Here is a 24,070-nt window from a genome sequence, read left to right on the forward strand (position 1 = left end):
CACATGGCTGAACTCAAAGTCACAGGATTGGAGTACAGACCTCATTCTTTGTGGGAGACCGAGAAAAACCTATATAGCAAAGAGTGTGAGTACACGGAAGGATGGGAGACAATTGGAGACAATAATGCAATCTACTACTTCATTTCAATTTAGAAAAAATTTATGGGATACATATTGTGCTAGGCCCTGGGGACATAGAAACAAAAGAGACACAACTTTCTACTCTTGAAATGCTTACAGTCTGGGCAACTTTCAGGAGGAGTAAAAGGGCTTTTACTGTATTTAGGTTGACTGGGGACCTCAGCCTCCTTTTAGATCTTTGCTTCTAACCCCTCTGTTAAGATTTATACCTATGTTAATCTTCAGACTTAGCATTTGAGTCATGTTTTTTGTTCTAGTGAATTAAATTTTGGTTAAATGCCCTCACTTGCTAGACGCATTGTGAAGGTTTTGTTGGCTGGTTTTTGTGTGTTTACACAAATATGAAAACAATTCATAGTCAAAAGGAAATAATATCTGTGCACCATCAGTCAGGTTGCTATCGGCACTTGCTATATTGTTTTATGAAAGGGATTCATGTTTTCCTCATCTCCAAGTTCTTGGGGAGCCTCATCAAATCTTCAAGCACTGATGACATTATCCTTTATTATCTACATTTAAACTGGGAAGCAGGAAGCCACATTGCAAGGAAGATACTTACGGGGACAATCCACACCCTCAGTTAGGGACACCAGGCACCTTCCCAACATTGGTCAGCTCTGTTCTTTCCTTTCCGGGGACCTTTAGCCACTTTTTGGATGGGCTGTGCTCCCTACTGTAATTTTGCCCCACACTAGTATGTTCCATGATCAGAGCCAGACATCTCATCTCTCCTCTTCCTCATGTCTCCCATTAAGTTCCCATTTCTTATTTGTGAGAAACCACTTTCTCCCACTGCAGGGCCTTAAGGTGAAGGTGCAAGATCTGTAAGGGGTGCAAGATCTGTATTTGAAGAGATGCTTTATAACCATCTGCTCTTCACACTCTCCTCTTTGCTTTTACAGTTTCTTATCTTGTCAACTCCCTGAACGTGAAGGGCCTGACTTGGCTTGTTGTGCAGCATCTCTGATCACTCATTCATCCCCAGGCAGCCCAGCACAGCGAGGAGTGCATGGGCTGACTTTGGAGTCAGATGGATCTAGGTTTTAATCCCAGCTCTGCTCCTGACTAATACTGTGATCTCAGGCAGGCTACTCAACCTCTCTGTGCCTTGGTTTTATAATCCATTATGTGGGCATAGTAAATCTTACTTTTCATGGTTTATGTGTGATGTAATTGTAATAATAATTATAAATTATCTGGAAAATGCCTGTCATGATCTCAGTGTTAGTTTTCTCCCTTCCCCAGCTCAACAGCTATCTCTTATTTGCTGCCTCAGGACTGGTTTACCAAGAAGCTATCATAACATGTTTTCAGGATCAAAAATACTTGCTGTGCCAAGAAGAATAATACAGATATATTTTAGTGAGGAAAAAAAAAAAAAACCTGGTTATTTCCCTATATAACCTCATTTGCTTTAAAGAACATAAGCAATGTTAGAGCATTAATACAGCATTTTGCGAACTTGAATTATTTTTATAGCAAAGTGGTGAGAAAATGGAAAGTGTCCAGTATTTCACTTTCCATGTTTTGCACTTTGGCTATTTGCAATGTTTGAATATTTACTGCAGACAAGATCCTTACTGATTTTATTTATCTTTATTTTGTATGACCCAGCACAGTTCCTAACACTTCTTAGATGCTCAAGCAAATGTTTGTTGAACAAATGAATGTTTCATTGAATGCAATTGTAGGAACTCATGAAAGTTGAATTGTATTATATCTAAGCAGAATATTTTTGTGTCTGGTTTTGGCTGGGGCTGGGTTTAGCTGACTGATGTACAGCGACCATGTATATATGCTCAATCTTACAGGGATGGGGGAAGGAGGGGTGCAAGATCTGTATTTGGAGAGATGCTTTATAACCATCTGCTCTTCACACTTTTCTCTTTGCTTTTGTAGTTTCTTATCTTTGCTACTAGATTGTCAACTCCCTGAGGGCAGAAGCCATCAGTTCAGTTCAGTTGCTCAGTTGTGTCCAACTCTTTGCAACCCCATGGACTGCAGCATGCCAGGCTTCCCTGTCCATCACCAACTCCTGGAGCTTGCTCAAACTCATTCCATTGAGTCAGTGATGCCTTCCAACCAACTCATCCTCTGTCATCCCCTTCTCCTCCTGTCTTCAATCTTTCCCAGACTCAGGGGCTTTTTCAATGAGTCAGTTCTTTGGCCAATACTGGCCAAAGTATTGGAGTTTCAGCTTCAGCATCAGTTCTTCCAATGAATATTCAGGACTGATTTCCTTTAGGATGGACTGGTTTGATCTCCTTGCTGTCCAAGGGACTCTCAAGAGTCTTCTCCAACACCACGGTTCAAAATCATCAATTCTTTGGTGCTCAGCTTTCTTTATAGTCCAACTCTCACATCCATACGTGACTACTGGAAAAGCCATAGCTTTGACTAGATAGACCTTTGTGTCCATAACAGAGGCCATAGCTTAGTCTATATTATCATATGTCACTACATATAATTTCTCAGTGCTTGTAACACTGTTGGTTATTCAGTTACTGTTGGTTGAAAGGGTAAATATAGTAGCAAAAGCAGCTTAAAGGAAGGTTAGCATTTTTGGATCTTTATATAATGTTGGAAATACAGCATCCTTTATCCCTTCTCATCTGCTTTGATTTATATCTGTCTCCTCTAGAGCTCTTTCATTGATCCTACCCTTGGATTTATTGCCCTTTAATCTCATCCATATAAACGTCACATGATTTGTGGGGAAGGGTGGAGGCTTTGATGTTAAACAGACCTGGATTTAAGTTCTGAATTAATAGCTCACAAGTTGTGTGATCTTGAATAAGGTTCGTAAGCGCTTGATGTCTGTTTTCTCATCTGTGAAGGTGAGTGTGTCAACCTGCCTGGCGGGGCTGTTTTGAGAACAGATTGGATTGATGAATGTAAGGTGCCTACTCTTTGTAGGGATTCTATAAACAGTAGGTGTGGTTACTATCTGTTTTTCCACTCTCTTTACTCTCTTACTATTTATCCTAATCATGCCTTCCTTTTCTGTTCAGAAATCATGCATTTCTAACCCTGGCTATCTGTGAGCAGTCACTGGAATGCTGGGAGTTGCTGGGGAATGGAATACTATGATCAAAATTTCATTTCATCAGGAATCTTATGTCCCTGTGAACATTGATAAAAACTTTAATAAGAATAGCCACCATTTGGCCTTTTAAAATAATACAGAGATAAATGTGAGTTTTCAGGGAAAAAACCCTCAAATTATAAAGCAAAGAATTGGAGAGTTAAATGACAAGTGAAGAATATAAAGATATAGCACCTATCTAAATTTATAATTTTTCATTCTCTCTCTCTCTCCATTTATTACAACAGATTCCAAAAGATTGCTGTCACAACAAGACCATTTTCCTGAGTAGATTTAAGCACTCTTTACCAGTATTTTTTTCTTGAAATAATTGAGTTTGCTGAAATAAACTATTCAGCTCAATATTTTTCATCTCCCTCTAACACGAATGCATTTGATTCCTATAAATCTGAGTGAGGTCAGTCAGGATTTTTTACTTACTTGTTTTCCACATAGTATATGAGCTAGTAAGAGTATATGTTGCATTTATTATAGATCATGTTTTCTATTTGGCAAGATGATTTGAATGATTGAGAACAATATTTTAGCACATGTAACGGTAGGAAAGCAACCAGAAAGGAGAATTGAAGCAATTGTTCCTTACAGTGAGTACTTTAAGTCAATAAAATATTCTGTTGTAATTGAAGTATATGTTTACATATAGCATAGATAAATCATTTAGTATTATGCTTACTGTTCAATCTTATGGTTCATATATGTATATATATCCCTCTCATATAGGTGTATATCTATATCATTTAGTCTTTTCATTTGGTTCTCACGTGATACGTGTATATATTCCCATTGTATCTTTCAGCCTCAAACATGTGGATGTTTTCTTGGTTTTGTGCCGTTTTCATTATTTTGGTTATTGCTAGTATGGACGCAGTAGCCAAGACCACACCATATACCAAATTCACGAAGAAATCTGAGGGAAAAGAGATGCCAAAGGGCCCAAAGCCATCCAGTGGCCTACCTCCAGAAGAAGGAGCCCCCTTCAGAGAAGCGGCTGAAAGGGCAGAGCCAACCCCTGACCCCTTAGTCCTCGATTCTGCCTTTGATGCTGCCACTCACTTCCCCTCCGAAAACCTCACTCTTGACACTGCTGATTTCTTCTTGAATTGCTGTGATTGTTGTTCATCTGGACCAGGGCAAAAGGGAGAACCGGGACAGACTGGAAAGCCAGGTATTTGAAAATACACGCAGCCATATATTTCCCACTTGTACAAACTTGGAGTTGAGAGGTGGTGGGTTGGTGGTGGAATTGCCTGAGGGTTTCTACACCATCACGCCAGCGGGACAAGCCTAGGTATAACATTGTGACAAATGCAATGGGTTCCGTTGCCCAGTGTGATAAAGAGTCACACGTGCAGCTGTTAATACTAAACTGAAATGGGATTAAAATTTCAGTTCTTCAGTCACACTGGCCCCATTTCACGTGCTCAGCAGCCACAAGTGGCCAAAGGGCAGCACAGATTGAGAGCATTTCCATTGTTGCAGAAGGTCCTATTGGATGGTGCTGGTCAGAGCAGAGACTGAGCCTCCCAGCAGTAGACTGGTATGTAGTTCTCCCAGTTATGCAATCACCTCATTAGTGGCTGATGTAAAAAGGTGAAGTGAAAGTTCTGTGGTCTAGTGAGGATGTGTACTGACTGATGGATTTTCGGAGTGCTATTTGTAGTTAGGATTAGCAACGGAACACCTGTGAGGTAGAGAATAAAGGCAGGATTCCGTGAGCTTCTCATTGAAATTCTGAGGCAGCACTATCTCCTTGCCCAGTAGTCGTCATTGAACATAATGGTTAAATATTTCAAAATTTCTAAATATCTTTAATGCATGCAGTATGAATATACTCTCACTTTTATTTTACTACGTTTCAGCTTTCCCATGTCCTACAGCAGTAAATTCAAGGTAAAAGTGAGACCAGAATGTCAGTTTTAAATCCACTATTCCCTGACAGAATTACATATAAATATTTGTTGTGTCTTGCCTGAGGGACTTAAAAGTCAGAAAATCAGAAATTCTGCATCCTGTTAAGCTTTTTGTTCATTTCATCCTATTGCAGGTACCTTTTGGGAAATGTGATCAGTGTTTATGCAGAGGTGAAATTGAAGGGGAAGGGAGCTGGGTAGGAGTCTGGGGTCCCAAGATTTCAGAGTTGCCACAACATTACTGGCGACCTAATGAGACTGGGGAAATTATATTATTTACCAGGGTTTCTTTCAGTATCAAGTCTGGCTGGAAAGCTGCTTGGGAGGAGTGGAAGGTCAAGTAAACACAGCTGGTTGCTAAACTGTTTTCTAAGGCTGTAACATCCAGGGCTTTTGTCTTACACTGATGGATTTAGCTAGGCTGTTCTCAGAGCCGAGACTCCAAATACTCAGGACATATATTCTAAAGGTGTGCCACGTTATTGGACTGCCTGGGGCATGCATATATCTTAGTCTGACTAGCTCTGCCATAGACAGACTGCTTGAGAGTTCAGAAGGTCAAGCTGTCATGGTCTTACCTTGGGGAAACTTCATTAGCACTCCAAGTGTCAGTTTCTAAAATAGTAAAATGGGGTAAGAATAATGGCACCTTCTTGGAGTCTTCAAGGGACCTGAATGAGGTCATATATACAAGGTCTCAGTGTGATGCCTAGAATAGAACACATACTCAATAAACTGTGTTTATTTTTCTGGTTAGTTGTAGTAGGAGTCTTTTCTTATCCTGCGCAATATTCTGAACCTGATAGGATCCTATTTTCGAGATTCATAGATATTTGTTCTAGCTTTACCAGTGTTTCAAAAACATTGTTTTCTTGTTTTATTTATTTGCTTAATTGAAGCATAGATGATTTTCAGGGTTGTGTTAGATTCTGGTGTATAGCAAAGTGACTCAGTTTATATATATACATATGTGTGTGTGTGTGTGTATGAAAAGAAAAAAGTGAAGTGTTAGTCACTCAGCTGTATCCAACTCTTTGCGATCCTCTGGTCTGTAACCTACCAGGATCCTCTGTCCATGGAATTTTCCAGGCAAGAATACTGGAGTGGGATGTCATTCCCTTCATCAGGGGATCTTCCCAACCCAGGGATTGAATCTGGGTCTCCTGCATTGCAGGCAGATTCTTTACCATCTGAGCCACCAGGGAAGCCCATATATGCATATTCTTTTTCATATTTTTTACATTATGGTTTATTACAGCATATTGAATATAGTTTCCTGTGCTATACAGAAGGACCTTGTTGTTTATTTACTTTATATATACTAGTTTATATCTGCTAATCCCAAACTCCTAATTTATCCTTCCCTCATCCTCTTCCCTCTTTGTTAACCATGATTTTGTCAAAAGCATTGTACTAATGTGCAATGCTTATGTTGTATAAAAACAACATTAAACAAACTTGAAAATGAAAATAAACCTGCTCAAACCCAACTGTTTGTTTTTTTCATTATCTGTTAGTTCTTGGTCACATGAACACACATACATTACATATATCACATTTGTATCATCTACAGTGATACAAGTAATAACTGTAGACTTTAAAAAGTCATGAGCCTAATTTTACAGTTTCTGAATGAAAGTATTTTGAAGTATACAGCTGTATCTAATATCTTGCAAAGGTAAAATTCCATTTGAAACTTTTATCTCCAGCTTCTTTAATTCAGTTATGATAATAGCTACCTGTCACTGTTTCTATTGTTTCCTCATCTATTTGCCATGAAGTGATGGGGTTGGGTGCGATGATTTTAGTTTTTTGAATGTTGAGTTTTAAGCCAGCTTTTTCACTCTCCTCTTTCACTTTCATCAAGAGGTTCTTTAGTTCTTCTTTACTTTCTGCCATAAGGGTGGTGTTATTTGCATAGCTGAGATTATTGATATTTCTCCTGGCAAACTTGATTCCAACTTGTGCTTCATCCAGCCCCGCATTTAGCATGATGTACTCTGTTGGGCCATAGAAAGCATCACTATGAACAAAGCTAGTGGATGTGATGGAATTCCAGTTCAGCTATTTCAAATCCTGAAAGATGATGCTGTGAAAGTGCTGCACTCAATATGCCAGCAAATTTGGAAAACTCAGCAGTGGCCACAGGACTGGAAAAGGTCAGTTTTCATTCCAATCCCTAAGAAAGGCAATCCCAAAGAATGCTCAAACTACTGCACAATTGCACTCATCTTACATGCTAGTAAAGTAATGCTCAAAATTCTCCAAGCCAGGCTTCAGCAATACATGAACCGTGAACTTCCAGATGTTCAAGCTGGTTTTAGAAAAGGCAGAGGAACCAGAGATCAAATTGCAAATATCCGCTGGATCATCAAAAAAGCAAGAGAGTTCTAGAAAAACATTTATTTCTGCTTTATTGACTATGCCAAAGCCTTCGACTGTGTGGATCACAATAAACTGTGGAAAATTCTGAAAGAGATGGGAATACCAGACCACCTGACCTGCCTCTTGAAAAACCTGTATGCAGGTCAGGAAGCAACAGTTAGAACTGAACATGGAACAACAGACTGGTTCCAAATAGGAAAAGGAGTATGTCAAGGCTGTGTATTGTCACCCTGCTTATTTAACTTATATGCAGAGTACATCATGAGAAACGCTGGGCTGGAAGAAGCACAAGGTGGAATCAAGATTGCTGGGAGAAATATCAATAACCTCAGATATGCAGATGACACCACCCTATGGCAGAAAGTGAGGAGGAACTAAAAAGCCTCTTGATGAAAGTGAAAGAGGAGAGTGAAAAAGTTGGCTTAAAGCTTAACATTCAGAAAACTAAGATCACAGCATTTGGTTCCATCACCTCATGGGAAATAGATGGGGAGACAGTGGAAACAGTGTCAGACTTTATTTTTTTGGACTCCAAAATCACTGCAGGTTGTGACTGCAGCCATGAAATTAAAATACGCTTACTCCTTGGAAGGAAAGTTGTGATCAACCTGGATAGCATATTTAAAAGCAGAGACATTACTTTGCCAACAAAGGTCTGTCTAGTCAAGGCTATGGTTTTTCCAGTGGTCATGTGTGGATGTGAGAGTTGGACTGGGAAGAAAGCTGAGCACCAAAAAATTGATGCTTTTGAACTGTGGTGTTGGAGAAGACTCTTGAGAGTCCCTTGGACTGCAAGGAGATCCAACCAGTCCATCCTAAAGGAGATCAGTCCTGGGTGTTCATTGGTAGAGCTGATTTTGAAGCTGAAACTCCAATACTTTGGCCACCTCATGAGAAGAATTGACTCGTTGGAAAAGGCCCTGATGCTGGGAGGGATTAGGGGCAGGAGGAGAAGGGGATGACAGAGGATGAAATGGCTGGATGGCATCACCGACTCGATGGGCATGAGTTTGAGTAAACTCCGGGAGTTGGTGATGGACAGGGAGGCCTGGCATGCTGCGATTCATGGGGTCGCAAAGCGTCAGATACGACTGAATGACTGAACTGAACTGAACTGAACTGAACTGACTCTGCATATAAGTTAAACAAGCAGGCTGACAATATACACCTTAATGGACTTCTTTCCCAATTTGGAACTAGTCTGTTCCATGTCCACTTCTAACTGTTGCTTCTTGACCTGCATACAGATTTCTCAGGAGGCAGGTAAGGTGGTCTGGTCTTCCCATCTCTTTAAGAATTTTCCACAGTTTGTTGTGATCCACACAGTCAAAGGCTTTAGCATAGTAAATGAAGCAGAAGTAGATGTTCTTCTGGAATTCTCTTGCTTTTTTCTGTGATCCAACGGATGTTGACAATTTGATCTCTGGTTCCTCTGCCTTTTCTAAAACCAGCTTGAACATCTGGAAGTTCTTGGTTCACATACTGTTAAAGCCTAGCTTGGAAAATTTTCAACATTACTTTACTAGCATGTGAGATGAGTACAATTGTATGGTAGTTTGAACAAGTCCTTGGCACTGCCCTTCTTGGGATTGAAATGAAAACTGACCTTTTCTAGTCCTGTAGCCACTGCTGAGCTTTCCAAATTTGCTGGTATTCTGAGTGCAGCACTTTAACAGCATCATCTTTTAGGACTTGAAATAGCTCAACTGGAATTCCATCACCTCCAGTGGTTTTGCTCATAGTGGTGCTTCCTAAGGCCCAATTGACTTTGCACTCCAAGATGTCTGAACTCCAAAATCACTGCAGATGGTGACTGCAGCCATGAAATTAAAAGATGCTTGCTCCTTGGAAGAAAAGCTATGACAAACCTAGACAGACTATTAAAAAACAGAGACATTACTTTGTCAACAAAGGTCCATATAGTCAAAACTCTGGTTTTCCAGTAACTATGTATGGATGTGAGAGTTGGACCATAGAGAAGGTACGGCACTGAAGAACTGGTGCTTTTGAACTGTGGTGTTGGAAAAGACTAAAAGACTCTTGAGAGTCCCTTGGACTGCAAGGAGATCCAACCAGTCAATCTTAAAGGAAATCAATCCTGAATATTCATTGGAAGGACTGATGCTGAAGCTGAAACTCCAGTACTTTGACCACCTGATCCGAAGAACTGACTCATTGGAAAAGACTCTGGTGCTGGGAAAGATTGAAGGCAGGAGGAGAAGGGGACAGCAAAGGATGAGATGGTTGGATGGCATCACTGATTCAATGGACATGAGTTTGAGTAAGCTCTGAGAGTTGGTGAAGGACAGGAAAGCCTGGCATGCTGTAGTCCATGGGGTCACAAAGAGTCAGACATGACTGAATTACCTACTGGGTGCCAAGAACTCTTAAGCACTTTATTGTTTCTCATCTTTGTAGAAAATGTTTAAAATATTATTACATGTCAATGGATGATTTAATTGCATTTCAGAGAGTTTTATGTAATTCTAGAGGTCATGTAACCTGAGAGTGTTGAACCTGGAATCAAACTCAATTTTTGCAGCTTCCAGCCCCAGCTCTTCAATTAAGTCTAGGCTTCTGGTATTTACACTAAACTAATCAGGATGTAGGTCTCACCTAGATGGAAGAGTAGCCCCATTAGATTGTAACCTTGTAACCCCCTTGTAACCTTGCAGACAGTTGCTTTATGCTCCCTGTGCCGACCTGGACACTGCCCTTTATCATTTCCCTCATGACCACATCAGGCATTTGGGTGTCATGAAAAAGGGGATCATTGCACAGTGACTAACCGCCCTTGCTTGCTTCTGCCCCACCCCCACCCCCACCCCCATTTTTTCTCCACTACTTTCCTTTCTGCTCTTTCCGCTCTTCTAGACAGAGGAGCTTAACCACCATTTAAGCGTGCCTTCAGCCTTAACCTCCATTGCAAGCAATTTATTAAAGTGCTTCATCCAAACAAATACAGTGTTCTTTCAAAGAGGAAATTCAACAGATTGAATATAATTTTCTGCATTCCATCAGCATTAATTGTAATAATTAAGATGAAAGATTACAATTTAATTGAGTGCAGTTATCTATAGGGTTAACTTTCAAAGAAACTGGCCACAAATTATTCCAGTCAGGGGTTGCAAAACAGTTCCTATGCTTAAACAAGGCTGGGGTTGCAGGAAGGATAACTGTCTTTGGCCTGGGTCTCTGTGTGGCCCAGGTAAGTAGAAGGGATCCAGACTGCTGGGACAAGCAAGGAACTAGTGACGTTATGAACCCCACACCATTTGCCCCTTGGCCTTCTTTACCCTGATCGCTAGGTCTGTTCATGGTCTTGTCCACTGCTGTTTTTCCTGAAATACTCATCTTTTTGTTTTTTTTTTTTCTTTTTTCGGTCTTGGAAAATTCTAATTTGTTCATTAGGTCTTAGCTTAATGCCCCCTTATTTTCTCCAGGATGTCTACTCCGATCCCTTAAGTTAATTTTTTTTTAAACCACAATCTCCAATAGGAACTTCTTCTTTTCCTCACATTGCTAAAAGCAGTGTAGCCGTTTCTATTTATTTGTGTGGTTATTTGCTCATGTTTCTCTTTTATGGGCTCTCAGCTCCATGGGGGAAAAGGGGCTGCTGGAATGTTGATGGCTGATTCCTGACACCTAGCAGGATGCTTGGTGTGTAGGACTCTGCAGTGGTTCCCGAGTCAGTGCCTAAGAGAAGGAATGGGAAAAGCCACAGTGCTAGGTATTCTGGTTTTACTTCTTATTTGAAAGTGCAGTCCACATGAGCTTAAGAGTCAGATAATATTTTGTTCCTATTGTTTGATATAGTACTGCTTCTCTGAATCATTTGATCACTGCCATGAATTCAGTGACAAGTACTAATGGGCTCAATTTATCTATTCAGGTAGTGCAAAATTGCAAATCAGACAAAAATATTGTCCTTAGAACTCTGTAATAGTTAATTTTCACCCAGGTCTTATCATTAGGACACTGACAATCATTGGCCTCAATAAAGTGACTGCTGTTTTTGAACTAGTGAATTTCAGAAGAGAATTTCCCTGCCCTGATGGCTTTTAAATCTCATTTCCAGGTTTTAAGGGAGAGGCTGGTGATATAGGGATCCCAGGGTCACCAGGAATTGTTGGACCCCAAGGTCCAAAAGGCCAGAAAGGAGAGAAAGGTAGGTGATTATATTCATTTCATGTCGAAACTCAACAGATGTTCTGCATCATTTTTAAGAAGAGCAGCTTGCTAAGTAAATACCAGCTTCTTGCAGGTGGATCAAGTTTTTAAAATGTAAAAACTTGGTAAGACATACTATGAGTTACATTTGATATTAAAATGTTAACTTTATAAATAGCCAACTGAGAATTTTAAACTTGCCTGGTAATCTCTCTTTCACAACACACACACACACACACACACACACACACACACATCTTTTCTATTTCTCATAGTCCACCTGGCTGACCCAGTGATGGAGCCACAGGGCACAGAGACTCTGGGGAAGCATGCTTTTCTATTGTTTTAATTTGCCAACACCTTGCAGCTTGCAGGATCTTAATTCCCTGACCAGGGATCAAACCCATGCCGTCTGTAGTGGAACACTACAGAGCCCTAACCAATGGAATGTCAGATAATTCAAGGGGATATTTTCCTATATATTACCCTTTGAGTTCTTCTTTATGATGCAAATTAACTTCCTACTAGATAAAACTAATCAGAGCAGGTAATCCTCTAGAATATTCCGTTTAGACAAATGGCCTACCTGCTAAGAAAAATATGACATATCCTTTAGCTCTCTCAAATCAGGGGTGGTGTCAACGGTGGGAAGAAAACTGAATTAAAATAGAAGATATCAGGCTAATTGCAGTGACCTTGGACCCATCACTTTACCTCAACTGGATATTGAGGGGACTAGACTAGATATTTCTTTATACTCTGTTTAAAGAAGATTTGTTGTTTTGTGTGCTTTACTAGATCTTTTCCAGCTCAGAAATTCTATAATTCCACAGATTTATCAGCAAAGAGGGTGTCCAGCCCGGGGAAATCCTTGGCTCTGTAAGTGCTTTGAGGTATTGAAGAAAGGTTACAGATTCACTGGGACATTTAGAAATTCCTCAGGGAATACCACCAGCCTGTAGAAATACCATCTATCCATCAAGGTAAATGTCTTAGCCTCAGTGTCACAAGTCAAAAAATCTAATATCATCTATACATCACCCTCTGCATGGCTCAGGAACTGCCTAACTCATTTCTGGTAGAACATTCAGTGAAGTAATTACTCAGAAAAGATGCTAAGGTAAGAGAGAGCCACTTCACACTTGTCAGTTAGGCGATTTTCATTCTCGGAAACATTTAATCCTTCTGTGGCTGACTTATGTTAGCAGAAAGCTCTGTGAAATAAAGATGAGTGATGAACTTCCCCAGTGATTCATACATTTTGGAAGTTAGACTTTTGCAAGTAGAAGAAAAAAAACAGGCAAGTATTGTAAAATAAAGTTCTTAAGAATATGCTTTGATGAAGGATCAAAAGTAGAAATTCATTTAGCCAGTCTATAAAGTGACAACTGTACTTTCCTTTTACTTCCACTTAACTTGGACTCTTGCTTAAGACTTACAGTGAAAAAAATAAATGAGTAGAATGACTGCATTTTGGATAATCATTATCTGATTAAGTTCATTGTAAGTCGTTAAACTCTTTAAATGAACTCGAGAATCAGAGTAACTGTGCAGTGAAGGTCAGGATATGAATATTGACAAGGACTGGGAATAGAATTATTCCTTCACTTCCATTCATAGTTACGTTCCCTTGAAAAGTATACAGACATTTTCCTGATGGCCTATGGGTTAATTTCCAAAATTTAAATTTCATGTGGAATGATAATGGAAGAGCCAGCTACTTAGAAAACTCTGCTGACTGGCTTATGGCGGGGTGGCAGGGGTGGGGGGGATGGAGGTGGATTTCTCTAGCTAGTCTTATGAAATTTGGCTGAGTCTTTTCTCATGACTTTTAATTTGGTTTAGGGTTTCTTTTTCCCTGGCAAAAATGAAACAAATTATGTTGGTTATATCATAAATAATATGGCTGGCAAATTGATGCCAACCAATATTATATACAATCATGTTTGACTCTGTACCAATTTCTAAACTTTTTCATGCCTAAGCTTCTTCTGTTGACAAAGTGTTGACAAAAACATCTGCTCTTTCTTGATGAGAAATGCTACAGACTTTTGGAAACGAAAAACGTCCCAGGTGATGCAATGTGCTTTGTTATATGAGTTTCCCTGTTATATTAGAGACTGTTTTATTATCAAATAAATGTTAATATTATATTTAAAAAGGTTGAAATGTAAAAATTCATGGTAAGAGTTTGGAACATTATGTGGTGCAAAGTAAATGCTCAATGAGAGTTAGTTATTGTTATTACTATTATTTTTGCTATTATCATTTACAATTAAAATAAATCTAGAGTGACTGTACTGTAATAAGGCTGGCCTTTGGCCAGGCCCAGTATAAAAGTTCATTTTGTGGTAATACAGCAAATATCTAATACCCCAGATAGTTTAATTTTTTTAAAACATGAATTTTCAGTTTTATAATTTGCCCAAAGAGCATATGAAAAACATCCAAACAAAATGAAAATCAGCTTTTCCTTGATGCTCTATGTATGTCAAGGACAATATTTTTTTCCTAAGTGGGTTTTTAGCATGAATAGTTTTAGCTGATTGCAAAATGTTGTACTCTGTGTCAGCTTATACAGTGCGTGGCACTATTTCTCAGGCATTGTGAGGAATATAAAAAAGAGGACTTTTAAACTGTCATTCAAAATTCATAATAGGAAGCGCACAAACACAGACGTATATAATGTAAAGCAGGATATCATGAGTTTTGTATGAGATCTGAAAAGCTACAAGAATGCTGAGGCAAAAGCTGAACTCTGTCCGAAGAGCTTTGGCACTGCCTCCAAATCCTTTAAGTGGTTCCTTTAAATGGCTTACCATCAATTGGAATAAAATGTTCCTAATGATGCTCAATGAATTCTTTTCCCATATTGTCTTTACCTTTACACATTTTGATAAAGGAAACACTGGAATGTTAGTTATATCGTGATTAATATAGCTGGAAAACAGCTAATCTTGGTATCACTTTAGGACTCAAGGGAGAACGTGGGGACCGAGGAGCAAGCGGAGTTCCAGGATACCCAGGAAAGCCTGGAGAACCAGGTAGCTTATCCGTTCCGTTCAGTTCAGTTCAGTCGCTCAGTTGTGTCCGACTCTTTGCGACCCCCATGAACCACAGCAGGCCAGGCATCCCTGTCCATCACCAACTCCTGGAGTCCACCCAAACCCATGTCTATTGAGTTGGTGATGCCATCCAGCCATCTCATCCTCTGTCGTCCCCTTCTCCTCCTGCCCTCAATCTTTCCAAGCATCAGGGTCTTTTCCAGTGAGTCAGCTCTTTGCATCAGATGGCCAAAGTGTTGGAGTTTCAGCTTCAACATCAGTCCTTCCGATGAACACCCAGGACTCATCTCCTTTAGGATGGACTGGTTGGGTCTCCTTGCAGTCCAAGGGACTCTCAAGAGCTTATCAGTATATCTATTGTGTGCAGTCATATGTGCAGTATAGCCTTTAATTTTCTTCCTGTTTGTAGTTAAAGTTATCAAGGAGGTCAAAGGGAAATATAAATTATTAATAATCTTCTAATAATTCAGTGTACTGAATGGTGGAATGTCACCAGCACTAGTTTAGGAGTCTGGAGATGGTAGAAGTATCTGAGCTCTGCTCCTCTCTCTAGCTGTCCTTGGGGAAAAGATACCTCAACCTTTCCAGGTTGAGGTTCTTTCCCTGGAAGATTCTGGGTTTTGATGGGCAATGTAGAGATGTATGAGAATAGCTGGATTGGGCCAAAATGCAAAGTGTAATAGAACACAGTGGGCAATTATAGTTCTAATACTTCCTCATCTTAACAGTCAATACACAATATCTAAATATAAGCTATTTCTTTTCAGTAGCATTAGCTCTTCCCCTTATGAGAGAGTAGCTTTATTTGAATGGCTCAGTATAAGAGTCTCCTCCGCGCCACCAGATTTCCAGTTCCAGTTAGGAGGTTCTATTTCCTTTTGTGAGCTCTCTGATAATAGCCTCAGCTGGTAAAGAACCCGCCTGCCAATGTAGGAGATGCAAGAGATGCAGGTTTGATCTCTGGGTCAGGAAGATCCCCTGGAGAAGAAAACGGCATCCCAGTCCGGTATTCTTGCCTGGGAAATTCCATGGACAGAGGACCCTTGAGGGTTACAGTCCATGGGGCAGCAAAAAGTCAGACACAGGCTGAGCACATCAATACACTGATAATAGCATCCTGGTCATACCCTATGTGAGCCTTAACCATGATTTAAATTTTCCATTCCAGGTGGAATTGGTCCTAAGGGGGACACAGGAAACATTGGCCCAACAGGAGTGGAAGGACAAAAAGGCTCGAAAGGGGACCCGTGTGCCAATGGGACCAAAGGAGATAAAGGAGACAGAGGGCCTATAGGAGCACCCGGCTTGAATGGAGAGCCTGGCGCCAAGGGAGAGAAGGGCGAAGTGGGGGACAAGGGCTACGGTGGAGATTCCGGGGAAAGGGGAGGAAAGGGAGAAAAAGGCGAGGAGGGCATTAAAGGAGAGAAAGGCAGCAAAGGAGATAGTGGAACGGAAGGGAAAAGTGGCTCAGACGGCCTGCCTGGGGTGCCCGGTGATCCAGGAGCCAAAGGAGAAAAGGGAGAGTTGGGTCCTCCTGGTCTCGTGGGACCTGCAGGACCCAAGGGCGAGCTGGGGAGCAAAGGGGTCAGGGGGTCAATCGGGAAGAAGGGTTCTCGGGGCCTCAAGGGCTCCAAGGGGGAGGGGGCCAGAGTCCCACGGTCGGCTTTCAGTGCCGCTTTATCCAAGCCCTTCCCTCCTCCCAACGCCCCTATCAAGTTTGACAAGGTTCTCTATAATGACCAAGGGAATTATAGCCCTGTCACTGGGAAATTTAACTGTAGTGTTCCTGGGGCCTATGTTTTCTCCTACCACATCACTGTGAGGGGTCGACCTGCTCGGATCAGCCTGGTGGCCTGGAATAGGAAGCAGTTCAAGTCCAGAGAGACGCTCTATGGCCATGAAATAGACCAGACCTCTCTCCTCATCATCCTGAAATTAAGAGCAGGGGACCAAGTCTGGCTGGAAGTTTCAAAGGATTGGAATGGGGTGTATGTCAGTGCTGAGGATGACAGCATTTTTACTGGGTTCCTTTTGTACCCAGATGAAAACCCTGGCATTTCACCATAATCTTATGTCTTCAACACTCTAGTTTGGGTTTGGTAGAAGTCAAGTAACACTGGGTAGTGCTGTTGGAAAAAATAACCTTCATTATTTTCATAATTATAAAAATAATACAGAAAAGAAAAAATGGTATCACTTAGGTTGAATAATTCCTATTTTAAGACATCACCTTTAAGAATATTTACACATATTTGAGAGCATGTATCTATTAATTTTGTAGCTAGGTTTTTTCATTTTAGCATTATAATGGCATTTCTTATGTCCTTTAAATAACAATATCTGTATATAAAAATATGAAGATTTATAATAAATATATTCTTACTAAATATTTTCTATATTTCATACACATGTATATAACTGTCTTCTGTGTGAATATGAGGCTAACAGATGACATACAGTGGGCAGATATTTCTCAAAAATTTTTAATTCTGTTGGGAGGATTGCCTTCCAATGAAATGGAACTAGTGCCATGTTAGTTTAATTCAGGGTGAAAACACAGAAAGAATAATAAAGACTAGCTAAAGTATCTTTAAAATTAATCACTGTGTAAGTGTTTGCTCATTAAAAAACCTGTATTATATGGACTTGTGTGTTGGGTAAAAGATAAAAAGAAAGTTGATAAAGATATTGCTTCATCATAGCAAAGATCCAACCATTCATTTAATTATTGTGCTTAGAAGAATTGAATGCTCCCCCCCCCAAAGATTCCAGAGGAAAATTAAATCATTATTGATCTAAAATTTCAGCCCTTTCTTTATGGAAGAATATTTAATTTGGATAAATTCTTTGGCTTCATTATAACCTCTAAAATAATTAATTCTGGTTATTCAGTAATAACACTGCTGGAACAGGTGAGTATTGGGAATTCATTTGCAATGTGACTATTTAATACTGTGAATATGTAATAACTTAGCAGCCTCATTTTTTTTAAAAGAAGTGAATTTATTGACTCTAAATTGAATTTGGTTTAATGAAGGCATATAGTTATACAGATTTGCAAATCTTGGTGGTCAGATAAGGGACTGGGTGATGGCGGATTTTCTGGCTTTGCTTTGCCAGATAAACTCTGAAAAACATAATTCATTTTTGATAAATGTTTCCCAAACTATATTCAGAGGAAAACCATTACTGGAAGTTGTTTTTATGAGCTACTGCAAAGAATGGATTCTGTGTCAAACAAATGTTGAAAATGTTATATTCTGTCTCCCTCTTAAAGGTTTATAAAGCATGTGAATGTAGTCCCTGACATTCCCACAGAAAATAAATTTGTTTAACTTTGCTTTATCCAATGATCCTATACTTATTTTGAATACAGAATTCATCAAGCAACATCCCGTGGAACAGCATTCTGTAAGATGCCAATTTTGGAAATACTGCATTAGTTTCTCATCCAAAGATTACCCAGCAGGCTGGGGTAAAGTTTACTCTCAAGAGTTTGCCCTTCCTTCAGCAAATTCTTCTCTATTTAGATTGTAATATTGCTTTAATTGTGGCTTTGCTTGTATTTGTCAGAGAGAGGGTAAGAATTTTCAAGTGATTAAAATAGTAATACTTGTACTTAGAATTTTCTTTTCCAATTTGAGGATGGGATAGTGAAGAGATTCCAGGAACTTACAGTGTTGTCTCTCTGTATGCTCTTATAATAAAGTAGTGGATGTGACTGAATTCCATTAGAACTATTTAAAACCTTAAAGGATGATGGCATCAAGATGTTGCATTCAATATGTCAGCAAATCTGGAAGACCCAGCAGTGGCCACAGGACTGGAAAAGGTCAATCCTCACCCTAATTCCCAAGAAGGGTAGTACTAAAGAATGTGCTAACCATCAGACAACTGCACTCATTTTCCATGTTAGTAAGGTTCATGCTTAAAATCTTGCATGCTAAGATTCAGCATTAGGTGAACCAAGCTGCATTTAGAAAAGGAAGAGGAATTAGAGATCAAATTGCCAACATTCTGTGGATCATAGAGAAAGCTAGGGAATTCCAGAAAAACATCCACCTCTGTTTTATCAACTACACCAAAGACTTGTGTGGATCATAATAAACTGTGGAAAGCTTTTAAAGAGATGGGAATAACAGACCATCTTACCTGCTTCCTGAGAAACCTGTATGCAGGTCAAGAAGCAACAGTTAGAACACTGTATGGAACAACTAACTGGTTCAAGATTGAGAGAATAGGACAGGACTGTCATCCTATTCACTTAATCTATACACTGATCACATCATGAGAAATACCAGGCTGGATGAGTTATAAGCTGGAATCAAGATAGGTGGGAGAAACATCAATAACCTCAGATATGCAGATGATACCACTCTAATGGCAGAAAGCGAAGAGGAACTAAACAGCCTCTTGATGAAGGCAAAGGAGGAGAGTGAAAGAGCCAGCTTAAAACTAAATATTAAAAACCTAAGATCATGGCATCTAGCCCCATTACTCCATGGCAAATAGAGAGGGAAAAGGTGGAAGTAGTGAAAAATCTCTTCCTCTTGGGCTCTGAAGTCACTGCAGATGGTGACTGCAGCCATGAAACCAGAAAATATTTGCTTCTTGGAAGGAAAGCTAGACAGTGTGCTGAAAAACAGAGCCATTACTCTGCCGACAAAAGTCCATATAGTCAAGGCTATGGTCTTCCCAGTGGCCACGACTGTAAAGAAGATGGAGCACTGAAGAATCAATGCCTTCGAACTGTGATGTTGGAGAAGACTCCTGAGAGTCCCTTGGACAGCAAGGAGATCAAACCAGCCAATCTTAAGGGAAATCAACCCTGAGTACTCGATGGAAGGACTGATGCTGAAGTTGAAACTCCAGTATTTTGGTCATTTGATGTGAACAGCTGACTCATTGGAAAAGTCCCTGATGCTGGAAAAGATCAAGGGCTGAAGGAGAAGAGGGCGTCAGAGGATGAGATGGCTGGATGGCATCACCAATGCAATGGACATGAACTTAGGCAAACTTTGGGAGACGGTAACGGACAGAGGTCTGGCATGCTGCAGTCCATGGGTTTGCAAACAGTCGGACACAACTGGGCGACTGAACAAAAACAAAGAGCTCTTACAGATTTATTTTTTAATTTATGCCGTCTCCATCTTTGGGTTGGAGGGACTTGGGGAGGCTGAGAGCCAGCTAGCTGAGGAAGATGCAAGAGGAACCACATCAAAGGATGTGATGTAAAAGGCAGCTGGGAAGAGGGCCAGCAACAGTTCACACGGAGGCTTTATGATATCCAGTCGTGTCTTGCATGTGTGTTTGTGATAAACATTTTATAGGAAGTCTGAAGTTAAGAGTTTGGGGTTAAGGTACAAGATTGGTGGTTAGTTATGAGCTTTCCCCAGGGCATCCCAGCTCTTAGCCTTAGGGATGGCTTTAGGAAGTGGCTTCTAGGTTCTTTATGCCACTCTCTGCTACAAGAGTGAAGTGGCACCGTGGTGTCCCTTTATTTCAACTATACCACGTCTCCCATCCTGTCAGAAGCACAAAAAACAGAGTGGATCTCCCCGGAGTAGTAAACCATTGAGAATTAAACTGCATCTCTGGCTTAACATGACAAAACAAGCTTCTGAAAGTCTTCCCAAGCTGCCCTCCCACATCCTAATGTAACTCACAAAATGACAAGTTTTCTGAAGTTGAACAGGCCAAAAAGCTTGGGTCATGTGATTTTTCCCTTTCACATTTAAATCCAATCTGTCAGGAAATCCTTTTGGTGCTTTCTTCAGGAAGTATCAAGAATTTGATGACTTCTCATATCTCCTTTGCCACTACTCTGATCAAAGCACCATCATTTATGACCTTGATTTTCTTTTTTATTGCAATAACCTCCAAATGGATTTCCCTAAAACACAAGGGGTTCAGGGCCAAAATAAAAATTGTACCAAATGTAATAAATATTTAAATTTTATGAGTCAATCTAACAAAGTTATTAAAAATATTTTCTATCCTCCTACTTTAATGTATAATCTTATGTTGAAAAAGTAAAAAACAATGAATGGTTTTTATTTGACCAACAGTAAGCAAAACATCACAGATGATTGAATTACTATTGTGTGTATATCTGGGTGTTCTATGGGAATGTGATATTTGGTTGAGTATAGAAAGAGTTTACCTCGTGAATTACTATATGTCTACCCTATAGATGTTTTGGACTTCTCTGCTGGCTCAGATGGTAAAGCATCTGACTGCAATGCAGTAGACCCTGGTTCAATCCCTAGATTGGGAAGATCCCCTGGAAAAGGGAATGGAAATCCACTCCAGTATTCCTGCCTGGAAAATCCAATGGACAGAGGAGCCTGGCTAGCTACAGTCCATAGGGTCACAAAGAATCAGATATGACTGAGCGACTAACACTTTCTCTTTCATAGATGTTATTTTTTAAAACTTTATTTCGGTAAAATATGTGCTTTCACTATTAAGATTTACACATAGTTAATGTTCTATTGGCAGTTTTATCAAATTAGACCACTCTTGTTGAATCATTGCATTTTATAGATTCAGTTCAGTTTAGTTCAGTCTCTCAGTTGTGTCCGACTCTGTGATCCCATGGACTGCAGCATGCCAGGCTTCCCTGTCCATCACCAACTCCCAGAGCTTGCTCAAACTCATGTCCATTGAGTTGGTGATGCCATCCAGCCATCTCATCCTCTGTTGTCACCTTCTCCTCCCACCTTCAATCTTTCCCAGCATCAGGGTCTTTTCCAGTGAGTCAGTTCTTCACATCAGGTGGCCAAAGTGTTGGAGTTTCAGTCAGCTTCAGCATCAGTCCTTCCAAAGAATATTTAAGACTGATTTCCTTTAGGATTGACAGGTTGGATCTCCTTTCAGTCCAAAGGACTCTCAAGAGTCTTCTCCAACACCACATTTCAAAAGCATCAATTCTTTGGTGCTCAGCTTTCTTTATAGTCCAACTCTCATATCTATACATGACTACTGGAATAATCATAGCTTTGCCTAGACTGACCTTTGTTGGTAAAGTAATGTCTCTGCTTTTTAACATGCTGTCTAGGTTGGTCACAGTTTTTTCCCCAAGGAGCAAGCGTCTTTTAATTTCATGGCTGCAGTCACCATCTGCAGTGATTTTGGAGACCCCCAAAATAAAGTCTGTCACTCTTTCCATTGTTTCCCCATCTATTTGCCATGAAGTGATGGGATTAGATGCCATGATCTTAGTTTTCTGATTATTGAGTTTTAAGCCAACTATGTCACTCTCCTCTTTCACTTTCATCAAGAGTCTCTCTAGTTCTTCTTTGCTTTCTGCCATAAGGGTGATGTCATCTGCATATCTGAGGTTATTGATATTTCTCCCAGCATTCTTGATTCCAGCTTGTGCTTCATCCAGTCTGGCATTTTGCATGATGTGCTCTGCATATAAGTTAGATAAGCAGGGTGACAATATACAGCCTTGACATACTCCTTTCCTGATTTGGAACCAGTCTGTTATTCCATGTCTGGTTCCATGTTCTGGTTCATGTTGCTTCCTGACCTGCATACAGGTTTCTCAGGAGGCAGGTCAGGTGGTCTGGTCTTCCCCTATCTTTAAGAATTTTCCACAGTTTGTTGTGATCCACACAGTCAAAAGGCTTTGGCGTAGTCAATAAAGCAGAAGTAGATGTTTTTTCTGGAACTCTTGCTTTTCTGATGATCCAGTGGATGTTGGAAATTTGATCTCTGGTTCCTCTGCATTTTCTAAGTCCAGCTTCAACATCTGGAAATTCATGGTTCATGTACTGTTGAAGCCTGGCTTGGAAAATTTTACATAGAAAAACTATACAAAAAGGATCTTCATGACCCAGATAACCATGATGGTGTGATCACTCACCTAGAGTCAGACATCCTGGAATGTGAAGTCAAGTGGGCCTTAGGTAACATCACTAGGAACAAAGCTAGTGGAGGTGATGGAATTCCAGTTGAGCTATTTCAAATCTTAAAAGATGATGCTGTTAAAGTGCTGCACTCAACATGCTAGCAAATTTGCAATATTTAGCAGTGGCCACAGGACTGGAAAAGGTCAGTTTTCATTCCAATCCCAAAGAAGGGCAATGCCAAAAATGTTCAAATTACTGCATAATTGCACTCATTTCACACACTAGCAAAGTATTGCTCAAAATTTTATAGATCAATTTAAAAAAATTAATTTCAATTCAGTTAGGAGAAACTTTGCTCAGCTGAACTAGCAATAAGGTTTGGAAATGAACCACAACTTCTACATGTCACGTTCAAGTACTGTAATTGAGGTTGCAGATAATACATTATCACTGATGTAAACAATATTTCAGAATATTTAAATTTCATCCTGTAAACTATGATCACTTACATTGCCATTTTCATCATCTCTTTAAACAGCATTCTAGAATCTAGCTCTAGTATACATTTTTTTGGACCCAAATAAATACAAATTTAGAGAGATATGAATTGTTCAGTTCTTTCAGCCATTAAGTATGCAACTGTTGCAAGCCCTGGCCATTTGTAAGTATCTCAAGAATGATGAACTGGAACACAAAGGGAAGCAAGGAAATGGATGCTCAGCAAAACTTAGACATAATAGGTTGTTATCTATGGCATTTACGCTCTCCAGGAATAAGATAGTATGTGATTTTAAATTGCAGTCCCATACCTTGCTGCTCTTCCTTGTTTTACTCTTCTCCACTACGTCTAATACGTTATATATTTCACATACTGATTGTGTTTATTTTCTGTTTTCCCAGTAGAAAGTAAGTTCCAGGAGACCAAGGGTTTTTGTCCCTTTATTGCCTTCTCCGCAGCGTGAGTACATTAAACACGTGTTCAGGGAATAAAAGCTGATCGGGCCCAAGCTTATGCAGTGGTTATAAATGTCTCCACAAGGTGGCGCTCACATATTATCTTGCTTTTGGTTTTCCAACTTCATTTAAAACAAGGACAAACTACTAGTCTTTTGCAAAGTAAATAAAATGGTGACTTAGATTTCATAATGAAGAAACTGGCTTTGTGAAATATCATGTTTTATGTTTCATAGTGATTCAAAGAGCTACGCATTTTCCCCCTCTGGGGACAGGGGACTAGTGGGCAGTTCCATGACGTTGCTGTGAGGAGTTTAGGATCATAGAAGGGGAAGATGTCTCCTGTTGCTGGATATGCTTCTCCTTCTGAGTTGGGTCTGATCTATTTTTATCTCACCCCAGCCCCAAATGGATCATTGAGTCCTGGGAATTACTATCTTCTATAGCTGTGAACCCACCTATAAAATTGTTTTTAAATGA

General features: G+C 40.0%; 1 protein-coding gene across 1 annotated transcript; it reads left to right on the forward strand.

The window, feature by feature from the left end:
- Positions 1-4,051: 4,051 nt before the first annotated feature.
- OTOL1 (otolin 1) lies at positions 4,052-16,844 on the forward strand. The gene is made up of 4 exons (XM_061167865.1): positions 4,052-4,412; positions 11,621-11,710; positions 14,685-14,756; positions 15,946-16,844. Exons 1-4 carry the CDS (start codon positions 4,052-4,054, stop codon positions 16,842-16,844), a joined length of 1,422 nt encoding a protein of 473 aa, XP_061023848.1.
- Positions 16,845-24,070: the final 7,226 nt, after the last annotated feature.

Source organism: Dama dama, chromosome 19 (assembly GCF_033118175.1).
Source record: "Dama dama isolate Ldn47 chromosome 19, ASM3311817v1, whole genome shotgun sequence".
In the NCBI taxonomy this organism is placed as follows: Eukaryota; Metazoa; Chordata; class Mammalia; order Artiodactyla; family Cervidae; genus Dama; species Dama dama.